We start from the raw sequence: 12,868 nt of genomic DNA on the forward strand, positions 1-12,868 counted from the left end.
CTCCATAAAAATATCTAACATTTAGTTTTTCCAGAAATGTTAAAGTCCATTGAAAGGATTTTGCTTGTATTTTGAAAGCTTTCAACAAGCAACCATTTTAAGAATGAATGTGCCCAGCTCAACACAGCACATCATTGAAGCAATGTGCCATGTTGAACTGTGCCTTATACAAAAAAATCAAGATACTAGCCTGTTCTGTAGCAATTTAGAATGGCGCAAGTGTATTTCACTTGGGAAAGAGAAAGATCAGTACTGTACTTGTCTTACAAGCCAATGTCACACAAACGGACAATATGGTATTTGGTAAAGCCAATTAGGAATGCTTATGGAACCCCACCCCCCCAAAAAATAGGAAGAAGAAAAAAAAAAAAAAAATCAATATTTGGGCTTTCATGGAAGAGTTGTTAAAAACCCAAAACAGGCTAATGTGAGATAATCCTTCTGTCTTCACCAAACCCACATACGAAAATCTGTCCCCTCCCCAACCTTGTTAGGCTACTTAACCTCAAGCAAAAAGAAAAAAAACCCCAAATGATTAATATGATAATATATCACACCAAGTATCACATAATCCCTTTTAAACTTTCACAATTCCAACTAAAGGTGTTTACCTGCCCGAGTGTGTTCCTATGGCAACCACCGCTCCACTGGGATGGAAGTCAGCACAGTGTCCCGGTTCCTGCACGGAGAGGTACAGACATGTCATTCGCCTGCACGCTTCCTTTGGTCACACTTCTTGTACCAAAACTACTCTAAAAGCCTGAGGTGAACTGACACAGTAAGAAACCAATTAGCTTGCAGCATGGTTACTTTCCTCAAATGGATTTTCTTTTAATGTATCTGTGATAAGGATGACACAGCCTTCTTGCAAGTAAAAAGTCTAAACTTCTCTGTAAAAGGATGCTCTTGGTTGACTATTAGGACAGAATTAACCAAAATATGAAATGAAAAATGACAGTAAGGAAAGCCTTCTAAAGTCAAACCTTGCACATTCACACGATAGCCTCTTGGGGAAAAAAGTTAAACTCTAAGAACAAAGGATGCTGAGTTTTCTTTCAATGGCATCAGATAATGGTAAGCAGATTACAGTCTATACAATATTTGATGAGCCCAGTTGTTTATTAAAGCTTCCACATAGCTGTTTTTAATTCTGTAACTACAGGATTTTCACTTCTTGTGCAATAACATGAAAGAGAAAATTAATGCTTTTGCCTCTTTTCCAATCTTGTATTTACTATTAAAGTGTTGACATACATCTAGCAGCCTGGTCCATTCCAGTGTGTGGTCCACAGAGTTCCACATACAGACTTGTCTGTCTTGAGCACATGTTAGAAATAAGTCTTTGAAAGGATGGGATGCCAGTCCCCAGAGTTCATCTGTATGTCCCTGGAAAGAAAACACACAAGAATTAACAATGAATGAAGAGTCTCTTAAAATAACACACCAGCAGGGAAACCCTTTACATTTTGGGGATTAGTATAAAAAAATAAAAGTTGCACTCACCTGCACCTCTACTAGGAAACCATCATTAAATGTTCCCCGCAGAACAAAGTTTCGTGAAGTTCCAACTAAAAATTGCTCTGCTTTTCCCTCTGCTACTGCTCTGATTGTTCCATACTGATCAGGAACCTAGGAAAAGAAACATCTGTAAAGCCACATCAGGCATCTTAATATGGACTTATTTTTGAAGGCCACAAATACTACACAAAGACAGCACCAGAACTGCAGTCCTCCCAGTACAAATAATCATGCATATGTTTTTTTTTTATTCAGTACAGGCATATAAAAGAGAACTTCATTTAAAAAAAAAAGTTAAATCATGATTATGCCATTTTAACAAGTCTCAGCAGAAAGAAAAAATATAATTAATTTTCAGGGATATTTAAGTGTCAAACACACTAAAAAAATTCACTCCACATCCTCACATCTCATCATGTAGGTATAGGAATAATACACAGTTGCTGTTTACTTTTCAAAACAGATAATGAAAAATAAGAAAAAAAAATCTTATAGCACACAGTAAATGCTTCCTGAATTACTTTATTCTTCCTGATTACCCTTAGGTAAATATTCGTATGACTCCAAATTTTATTGAGTTTATTGCATGCTTGAATTCTAATACACTGCTTCATTTTACACTGTGAATGTGTTTGGTCTTCTGAAAATGTATTTTCTAAAGATAAACCAAACTTTAATGTTCACCACAGAAGGCAGAAAAGCCAGATATTCATTCCTAAGTTGTGGGGGGTGGTTCTTGGAATATTTCTCAATATAAAAGTAGCTTTAGCACAACATTATTAACAAAAGGAAAACAGATAAACTGATAAGAATAGAGTGTGTAACTCAAGTCTAACATTGTATGTGATAGTTCATGCTTACTGTCAGCCACGCTTTGTAAAGGTCAGTGTCAGATTCATGGTAACAACAAACTCTAGATGGAACTAAACTTACATGTTAAGGAAAAAAAATGGTGCTATAAACGGATATCAAGTAAGTGGAATAAACCATTACTAGAACAAGTGTCTTAAGAAGATCACAGTACTTCAAGACATCATGTCATTGTCAGTGGAAAAATTTCCAGTTCATCCCCATCTACCCAGCATTACCATACAGCCAAATCACAAGGACCTACATGTTCACTAACCACCTGCTTTAGGTTAAAAGAAGTTCCTCAATATAGCTCTTACATTCTTACAGAGTATCTCTATGCATCCTACTTTTTGTCTTATGAGAAAAATTCTATTGAAAACTCTCAAATCCTGGTAACAGCCTTTCTCTGAGAAGGCAAATGTAACAAAAAAACAGGTAAAACTAAAGAATAACCTCAAAAAATAGACGAATAAAAGAAACTAAGGAAGAGCAAAACTTTACAATTTCTGTTCACTTAAACATAAGAAAACGGAAGTCTCGGATAGGCTCATTTATAGGCTGAACATTAATACACTTCTGTAATAAAACACCATCATCCACTTAAAAAGAAAGCAACCAGAAAATACTCTGCCATCCTAACTACTGATTCTCCAAGTTGCTCTGTCTTGCTAGTCAATACTTTGATCAAGGCAATTTTCCTTGTCACTCTTGCTTTCTTACCTCAATTTCCCTTTCAGGATTCAAATCATGATCCCACAGGATGATCTTTCGGTCTTTCCCACCTCCAGTTAGCAGCATCCCATTCCTCATCTGACAGAGTGTGAAGACACTGCCATCATGAGCTTTGATTTGCCTGCTTATCTGATATACTCCTACATGCACAAAAAGAAAATAATAAAGAACACTGCTCATTTTTTCACTTGGGGTTTACAAGAAGCTGTGTCTTTTGGCAGAAGAATAAAGCGACAGCATATAATAAATAACTGGACTGTCAGGCTATTAGTACTGCATCAGTACTGCAAACACAAGGTGGTAGTGTTTTCTTACAGGATAAAAAGATAAAACAAAGGGCCTGCCTTTTTTTTCTCAATACAAGCTTTATGGAGATTGATTGTCCTACAACTTGTGAAGCTATGAACAGCTTTTTGCAAAATACTTTCATTTCTCTGCTATCCAAGGGAACAGACTTTTTCCAGAAGCAAAAGAAACTATCACTTAGAGTCAATAAATATTTAGCAAGTCATTATTAGAAAAGAATTAGACATTTTATTAAAAGCAACTCAAAGACTTGTTGTCCATAGTCTTATGGGAATAAAAAGAAAATTATTTATAGCAAAGTTTCCAGGATGCATGAACCTAATGTCTAATGCTGGATGTTGCCTCACTTAAAAATAGTATAACCAGCATTTGGTATATATCAATGTAGCAGTGTACCAAAAGGAAAACACTAGGAAGAATGAGAGGGAGAAGAGAAAATTAAACAACAAAGGTAGCAACAGAAGCCTTTTGCATTCTAATGGGGTCTTCATGTTATAAGAACAGCTGTAGAAAATGATATATACCAAGATTCTAGTGCTTTGAGGCTTGCATACTTTAAAACAACCACCACAGGAAAAGTCTAAAACACCACACAAATAAATACCAGCTTAACTTTGCTGACTGCCTATGGCTCACGTCAGTTCAAACCAGCATGAAAAGGAGTCTGAGATCAAGTCCTGTGACCAATGTAATGTGATAAACCTACTAAAAGATCCCATATTTAATTAAGTAAGTATAAATACATATCTTTTAAGACTATTCAGGGAAAAAGTTATTTTTGAACAGGAACTTCAAAATTAAACATCAGAATATTTTTGTTAAATTACTTTTCCACTGCAGTTATCTTGAAAGACAAGAAAAAGATTTACCTAGAAAAACAGAATTACCATAAAAAATTTACTTTTTACACGAATGTTTTCCTGGCATACTGATTTAAACCAGAGTGTTTGAAATAGCTGCCAAGTAAAATAAATTATCCTTGAATTTATAAGTTGCCTTAGGGCTCAACTGTGCCAGGTCTGCATGTATTAGGTAACAAATCGTTTTCCTTTCATTTTTACAAAAACTTTGCCCTAAAGTGTAAGTTTAACCCAAACTTCAAATAAGGTGGCTTTTAAAGTATATTTTACAGCCATGACTTGAGTGTCTGCTAAACCAGATACTGTTATTTGGGTAACTGGTACACTACGCATTGTATTTTTCCTTCATATACAAGTCCTATTACCATCAGCTTCGACACTTAAAGGTATTAAGCATGGTACAACATAAGCCTCAGGAGGGAAAGGTAGACTGAGAATCCCCCAAGTGATCCTACAGCCTTTTTGAAAATCACAGCATGAAGGGAAAGCTGATTAACTGCACATTTTTAAAATGCAAACTATTTAAACAAAGTAGTTTTCTTTCACTTTGGGCAGCCTCATTAACTACTGAGAAACTCTAGATTGCTATTAAGTCAGCAAATTCATGAGACTTGGAGGAATTTAGTGCCACCTGTTAATAACAGGAAGTGTACACCCTTAGTCAGTCTGCTTTCCCTATTCCTTTTCTAGTGCTATCCTTTCTGTTCGCCCTCTAACAGACTACCTAAAACCTGCAATTAATTCTGAATGTAACTCACCTTTAGATCCTTTTCCTGGAGTAGCTTCTACAGTAGTTTTGCTCCATATAAGTATTATCCCACCAGAGTCTCCAGTGAGGACATCACCATTTCCCAAAAATGCCAAACACTGAACAAATTTGGGTTTTTCATATTTCTGAAAAGTAACAAGCAAAAGAAAGTGGTAATTACTCGTACTTTTTAGATAATTAGTACCATGTATCCACACCTATACACCCTTGCATACCCAGAAGCAGAATTTAACATTGGGGTTTTTTTCTTGCTTACCTCTCTGCTCAAACAGTACATGGTAACAATGCAGCAAATATACATAAAGTGTGAGCAAATCACACCAATGACTTAAAACTGACCTGAGATCAAGACATTCTTACCCCAAATATCCCTTGCTTCCTTGATAGTGAATTGCCACTCCAGGTCCAGAAAAATATATGAGATTTGCCACATGTTATTATGGTATTTGCATCAGTTGGATGGAATTCTACAGCAAGAACTACTTCATTTGTAGTCTGAAATAATAACAGAAATAATATTTATTCAATTGGGACAATAACACATGTAAACTCCCAGGTTTCAGAACAGAGATATGAGGAATTAGACAGCTTATCTTATGCTCAAAAGAATCTGGTAAGTGTTCCATACTAAATCAGCTGTCTGAATGAATGCACATGTCGTTTTATTTTATTTATTTATTTTTACAGCCATAAGAGATCTTTATAAAACTTTAAGAGAAAATTCAGGATTTTACATTCACTTTTTAAATCACAAAAGCTTCTGCCCTCTGGAATCACTAAGACTTCTGCCACAGAAAGTAGATGATGTATAAAGGACACTTTTTTGGGTTGAAAACCCTGCTTAGTTTTTACACAGACTAGTTTTCTCTTATGGATAACAAAGCTGCGACAGAAGCAAGTGAGAATAGTTAAAAGTAGGATTATATACATCACTCTATTCCTTAAATTCTGTAAAAATAACTTTGGGTGCTTTCTTCCTCTCCTTTCCTACTCATAAAAAAGAAAAATAAGCCTGCGTAACTCTAAACTCTGAAACATAGGATCCCACCTTTGTGTATTTACTGGCTGCATATTGAATCAGTATTTCATCGTTTACCAATAGATTTTACAAGCACAACAAACTGACCAGCTGTTTATTCAACTTCTAATGTAGATTCAACCAAACCGCCTTTGAAGACAATCTCCTGGAGGCAATGACTGTACAAAACACTCAAGTAACGCATCAATGCATTTACTTCCACGGCATTTAAGCTCATGCTTTACAGAGTACACACAAAAGTGCTGCTGAATCAGCACTTGTGGGAAGCACTCTTTCCCACTCCACCCTTTTTAGCTCACTATAGAAACACAACCTTCTGAAGTTTAATTTTTTGTTGATGGCCATATTTACTGAGTTAACGCTTCTCACACTTGTTTCCTCCACTGAGTGGTTCTGCTATATCCACAAATCGTAAGGAAACTAAGGACTGAAAAGTTTTGTTGAGTTCAGCTGAGAAAAGGCTTCTCCTCTGCACCCTAGCTCAAGGGATGAAACTCTGCCCATCCCACCTATTGTGGAAGGTGCTTACCATACTTATAAGATCAAGTGCTAAACTTCTACTGAAGGGTAAGCTGTCCCTGAAAATTTTGTTTTAGTCAATTCTGAAACACCACGGAACTCCCTGGAGTGCAAAAAACAATGTCAATAAAAATGGGCATATGCTAAATAGTTTCACATCAAAGATCAGCAAAGAAACATTTATATAGAATTACATTAAAACTTGCAGAAAAGCATCTAAATAGTACTGGTCAATATAATTTAAAGATAAAGAGATCAAACCAACCTGATTTTGTTATTTGAAATGACAAGTTTGTGATCCTACAGGCATACATGCTTGTACAGTACTCCACTTACTAACTCATTACAAAAATTTAATATATATTCAGTTCCATCCATGTAATATTTCCTTGCTTGATATTGTATAATGCAGAGAAAGATGTCTTGTATTTGGAGTTGGACTCAATCCTTATGGGTCCCATCCAACTCACTATATTGTATGATTCCATGATATTCTGGAATTATTACTGGACCAGGTGTTTCCAATGGAATTAACTTTACACGAACATTGAGCACACCACCACCAAACACTTCTCCACAATTAGAAGCTAACGAAAGAAACAGAAAAGCAGACAAGGCTGCAATCTACAAAAGTACTAATAGACTTCAAATGAGAAGAGGTATGTGTACTGAGAATAAATGTCTGGAACTCAATTCAGACAAAAATGAAAATAAGAAATGTCTGAAGGTATTTTAGTTTTAAATAAACAACTACAGACTGAATCATGGCTTCAGTTTCTTAAAGTTTCCAGGATTTATTTTATTCTATTTAATTTTAATTAGGATATTAGAGACTTGCTTTATTTGGATTGGCTCCTAAGGGATGAATAAAATGTAATTATAAGCACTCCAATATTAAAAACCTTTCCAACATACAAGTAAAGAATAGATTCCTTTTGTGCCCTTGCACAACCCAGCAATATTACACAGCTGCAGTTTCCAAGTATGATCAAGTTTATCTCATGAACTTGTATTTATCGGAATAAAACCACTTGTGTTTCAGAATATTAACTTGCACAATGATTACCTTTATTTCTGCTATTTTTGATTTCCTCTGCCAATCCCACACAGTGAGCATATGCTCATTGGAGTCATCAATTACACACAAATGAGTACCAGAATCCTAAAGGAAAAGGGAAAAAAAAAAAGTGCTGACAAAGTATTATCATACCCCATTTAGCAACAGGGCAGGGCAGTAGCATTTTTTTAAAAAGCACAAAGATACAAATGAAAATTAAGTCTTTTTAAAGTAATTATAAACTCAATATATTAATATAGAATGTATCTGGTATTTTCCTTTTCTCGTGAGGGAAAACACAGATTTTTGCTTAATCTCACAAACAATGACCATGTTTCAAGTAATATTCTAGGAAAGCTTTAAAGGTGGCTTACGAGGTCCCTCCCTTTTAGTTTGGTTTTGTTGGGTTGGGTTTTTTTTGCTTTCCTGTTTGCAGTATCATGCCAGTAGTGAAGAGGTTTCTCCCTTCTTCTATTCTGCAAATATTTTATTTTTCCTCAGGTCTCAGAGGACAGACTCACAGTTCCACTTGGGCTTTTTTCCTTAAATGTCACCATCACACACACAGAGCTTTACATTATAAAATTTTCTAAACACATCCCACTTTTATCTCAGTTCTGTCATGTTGTTGCTAAAACTGCATCAAAGATAACACCTTCTGAACACAATTATGCTCACAGAGCAGAAAGACTGGCATAATTTTGAACAATTTTACAACAAAATGGTAAACACAGTTATACTGAATTAAAAGAGCAGACAAAATTTTAGACCAAAACCCCATACTTCTTCACAGCAACACATACTTGCACAAACCAGTTGCTCAAGGACACGTGTAGAAAGATTTGGAGGAGGCCTGATTTATTTTAAAGATGATTCTTGCAGTTCAACCGCATTCTCTAACAAATTATGAAAATAGAGGTGGCTGAAATTTATATTCCCAGTTACTATTTTATGAGCAGTAATATGCAAATACACATGTCAATTATTACCTGGAAAGAAACCTTGAAGACAGCTTTAGCGACATAATTTTGTTAGCCCACGCAAGAGCTGTGTATACTGTAAAAACACAGCTCTACACCCTGCAGATTTACTGTTTCAGTCTCGTGAGAAATCATGAGACAGTAATAAGATATCAAAATCAGTTTCAACTGCAAAACAGAACTAATAAAAAAATCCTTAGGGCTTGTTTTGTTCTGAAATCAATACAACATGCATTTATTTAGCTTAAAAAAAAAGTACCAAGCGCCAAGTAGCGCATCCCCATTTGCTGCTGATTTTTCTGATAAATTTTGTGGGTCCAGTAACAAGACTTGGCACAGATTGAAAAAAATATTACTTAGTAAAAAATACAAAAGATAATGTTGAGATTAATTTCCTGTGGTGGATAAAAACCTACTCCAGGTACACAAGCAGAAAAGTTACCCTTTCTATCAGAACTCACTAAAATTTGTCTTCCTGAATGTCACTAACAAACTTGCTTTTAAATCCCAAACAAAAAAACCCCAAGGCCCTCTCAAACAAACTAAACCACCAGACTTCAGTTTCTCCGTAAGGCTTTTTTTGCCTGCTATTTATTCACTATGCTGGTTTGTTACCACAATTTTACATGTGCAATTTCCTGTTTTTCCAGCTAGCTCACTGTCAGATGGTTTTATAAAGTGTACATATTCACTGACACACTTTTAATACCAAAACAGATCAGCTAGACAGCCACATACAAAAATCTCCAGAGATTTCCCTTCCATTTACATTGCTTCAGATAAATTATTTAAACACACCAATTAATCGCACCCATCTTACCGCTTTTGAAAAATCCAAACACCCCACTCCACGCTCAAAAGTCCCAAGGCCGATAACCTGCAGAGTCACCAGGCTCACAGAGTCCCATACTCTAACATGGGGCTGCAGAGGCTGTGTGAAAAAGCAACGGGACAAACAGTGTCATCAATGGTGAAAGCATCATATGCAGCTGTTAAATATTTTTTAAGCAGATGCTACCTGAATTACAAACTGCAGACCAAAATGCAGGATGACCTGTGTTAACAATGCCACCGGAGAGCATCTCAAAGATCAAAAGGTGAGAGTCAAGACAATCTTGCTCCTTATGTCTGGGCTACAAACATAGCAGCAGTGATGCCAAGGCAAGAAACTAAGCATGGTGGCATTTGGTAGTTGTGAAAATAATCTTTGCCCAATTTAAATCATGAATGAAAGAGTCATCTTGAATGGAACAGTCATCTTGCACTTCAGACCCCAGACCTAGCGATAATGATCAAACCTTGGTTTTTTATAATAAAAAACAATAGGAAAAAACCCCACCAAATAACCAAAACCCTGGTGCACCAACTCCTTTAACCATCACCAACCACTCAATGAAAATCTCCGTGGCTACATTTCATATGAGTACCATCCCAAACCAGTTTAGCTTCGTAAATGTGAACCAGTCACAAATAAAGTGGGAGTTAAATTTGCTTAAGGACAGGATTCACAATACAAAGTAGCAATAAATCTTTCCACTGGCAGAAAAACAAACCAGCAGGCCCTAAAAAGAGATTCAACAAATGCTCATTGGAAATCACAACAGTATCTATATGGAAAACCCCACATCAATTTCCTACCAAATCTAAGAAATTAAATTGAACATCCGAATAAGGGCTATATTTAATGTGCTTCTATATAGTATCTGTCTTGTCCCCCCTTTTATTCTGTCCTCTAACTTCATGAGGATAACCCAATTATTCAAATTCTGACAGAGTTTGCCAGCAGCCAGGGACAAGAGCATTTAAACACACTTGCTCTCAAATGAGGAAGATTGTAGGAAAGCTTGACACACTTTCCATGAATTCTCAACAGCTGGTTTCCTCTTCCATGAAGCCTTAAGAGTACACTGACTGGGGACTTTTCCCCTCTGGGAGAAGACTCATTGAAAGAAACATGACAGAAATGACGTGGCTTTATAAATCAATTATAAGCTTCACATTTGCTTGCAGAATTCAAATGGTGTTTCCTATGTCACAGATAAAGGACCTTACGAGCTTCTGCTCTTTTCCATGTATGGCTGAGTGCTTAGGTGTTAGCATCCTTTGGTAGAGATATAGGCCGTTACCTTAGAAACGGCAAAATACCTCAGTAAATGCAGTGCATGAAATAAACTGCAAACAGAAGGTGATGATGAGATTAAAAAGAAAATCAAAACACTTTTTCCTGATTTTCAAAACAAGATACTACTGCTCAACAGCTCTATTACTTACCCTTCCATCTTTATCCACTCCAGCTAACTGTCCTGTTGCAATTCTAATTTTGTCTGGATGAACTGCAAGACTAAGACAGACAGAAATATGACTTGCTTTTGCTGTCATAGGTCTTCAAAACTGAGAGGTTTTTTTGTATTTTTTTTTTCCTTTTTCAACAGAAGCCCATGAAGACACTTAGGATCCAAGTTCCCACTTCTAATGAGATAGCTTGAATGATTTTCATCAGAATATTTTATTACACGCTGTACTGATGGGTTTATCAGGCTCGTGCGATGGCTGCTGGCACAAAACCAGGAGCACTAGAAGAGCCATCTCCACACTTGCTCTGACCAGTCGAAGACTTGCACTGTATCAGAAGTCCACTGTTACAAAATACACATTGTCTTATGATGAACTTCCTACTTGTAGTTATGTGCCATATTCATAAACACAAGAGCATATTTTATGCCTAAACCTACAGGTAGCACAAACCTGGCATAAAAAAACCCCAAACACTAAGAGGCTGGCTGAGGGCTCATGACCCAGGAGTCAAGGATCACTGCCACATGAGTTACTGAACTAACTGTGTTAATTAAGTCTTCCAGTATGGTGCACTACAAGTGTAACTAAAAATCTGCTTTTATCACATCTTGCTCTGGAGCTGATGTGAGCAAATGGATTTCAGACTACACTCTTCTTAGTCCTAGCAATTTTTGGACACATTCTTACTATTTGCTTTCTCTGGAAAGAGGAAGTGGGGGGGCCTGAAAAGGGCAGAATGATGGACACCAAAACTATTTACAATTCAGTCTATTTTTTTTAATGAAAGTGAAGAACACAAGACTGACAGCATTCATCCCACAGGAAGCAATTACGGCTATCAAAGCTGAGCCAGGAGAAAAGAGGTTTAGATGGCAACTCTCCTCCATTCAGGCCCAGTAGGGACCCCGTGTTCACAGTGGCATTCTGTGCACTGCCCTTCACACTAGTATCAAAAAGTCAGCAACTCCCTTTTCACCCATGGTGACAATGGTCTCAATTTCCCTCCTCTGTTTTGTTTTGCAAACATCTTACTGATTTCCCAGACGGTCCTAATACTGGGATGGGACTTCTATTAAAAAAATGAGAAAATTATTGCTGAGTTTTCCATTTGGTTTTCTAGTTCTCCTTTAAGACTACACCTTCGCCGTACTGCCTGTAAAGCACTGATTTAGAATTAGGCTATCTAGAATAATTTATGCAAAGATGCTGTCGCTATCTAATCTGGTACTCATAGATTGGTGTTTGACATTTAAGCTAGAAATCTTAAGCTAGCATGGACTGCTCTACCAACATTCATTTGTGCTACGGTGAAATCTACTGGGGCTGATGAAACAGAAAATAACCACAATTACGATGACATTAACGAGCTCATACATACAGTAGGAGAGAGCAAAAATAACACGTTTCTGCATTATTACACACATACTTACATGCAAATATTATATACTAACCATTTAACGCAGTCTGTATGCCCCAAGTAGTGTCGCTGAGTTCTCTCCTCATAGTTAAATAGTACCACCACTGATGCTATAAAATATACGATTTCTCCGGTAGGAAGGAGGTAAACATTGGCTCGACAGTCTCTTCCACGATACCCATATCTATACACGTATTTTTAAGTCAAGGTTTTCATAATCATTGCATACCAGAAAAAACCCCAAACAATTAACTTTTCTTTTTTTTTCTTTTCTCCTTGAAAGGGTTCCCGGGGTGCTCTCATGTCAGCAAACGCCCTTTATGATTTTCTTGTAGAACTACAGGACAATTTCAGTAACACAGTTTAAAAAAACAGAGCAAACCTCAGACAACTGGACTTCGGGAAATCAAATCCCTTAATAAGTGATGCTCATTGATGATAAAAATAAAATATATAAGGCACACTGAAGTAAAACACATACAGTGATGCAAATTTACAAAACCTTCATGGAAATTTTCATTAGG

The 12,868-nt window shown here is 36.5% G+C and overlaps 1 protein-coding gene across 1 annotated transcript in view; it reads right to left on the reverse strand.

Annotated features, from left to right (window-relative positions):
* Window positions 1–12,868, reverse strand: part of EML4 (EMAP like 4) — a gene marked incomplete at both ends in the record, with an annotated part of 89,813 nt that overhangs the window by 17,262 nt on the left and 59,683 nt on the right. Inside the window, 10 exons of the mRNA XM_084262526.1 lie at window positions 612–679; window positions 1,255–1,386; window positions 1,504–1,629; window positions 3,091–3,242; window positions 5,027–5,162; window positions 5,398–5,532; window positions 7,662–7,757; window positions 9,453–9,563; window positions 10,904–10,973; window positions 12,379–12,528. Coding sequence (XP_084118652.1) covers window positions 612–679; window positions 1,255–1,386; window positions 1,504–1,629; window positions 3,091–3,242; window positions 5,027–5,162; window positions 5,398–5,532; window positions 7,662–7,757; window positions 9,453–9,563; window positions 10,904–10,973; window positions 12,379–12,528 — 1,176 coding nt within the window. The remainder of the gene's footprint in view (window positions 1–611; window positions 680–1,254; window positions 1,387–1,503; window positions 1,630–3,090; window positions 3,243–5,026; window positions 5,163–5,397; window positions 5,533–7,661; window positions 7,758–9,452; window positions 9,564–10,903; window positions 10,974–12,378; window positions 12,529–12,868) is intronic.

This window comes from Gallinula chloropus (assembly GCF_964237585.1).
Source record: "Gallinula chloropus genome assembly, chromosome: 3".
Classification (NCBI taxonomy): Eukaryota; Metazoa; Chordata; class Aves; order Gruiformes; family Rallidae; genus Gallinula; species Gallinula chloropus.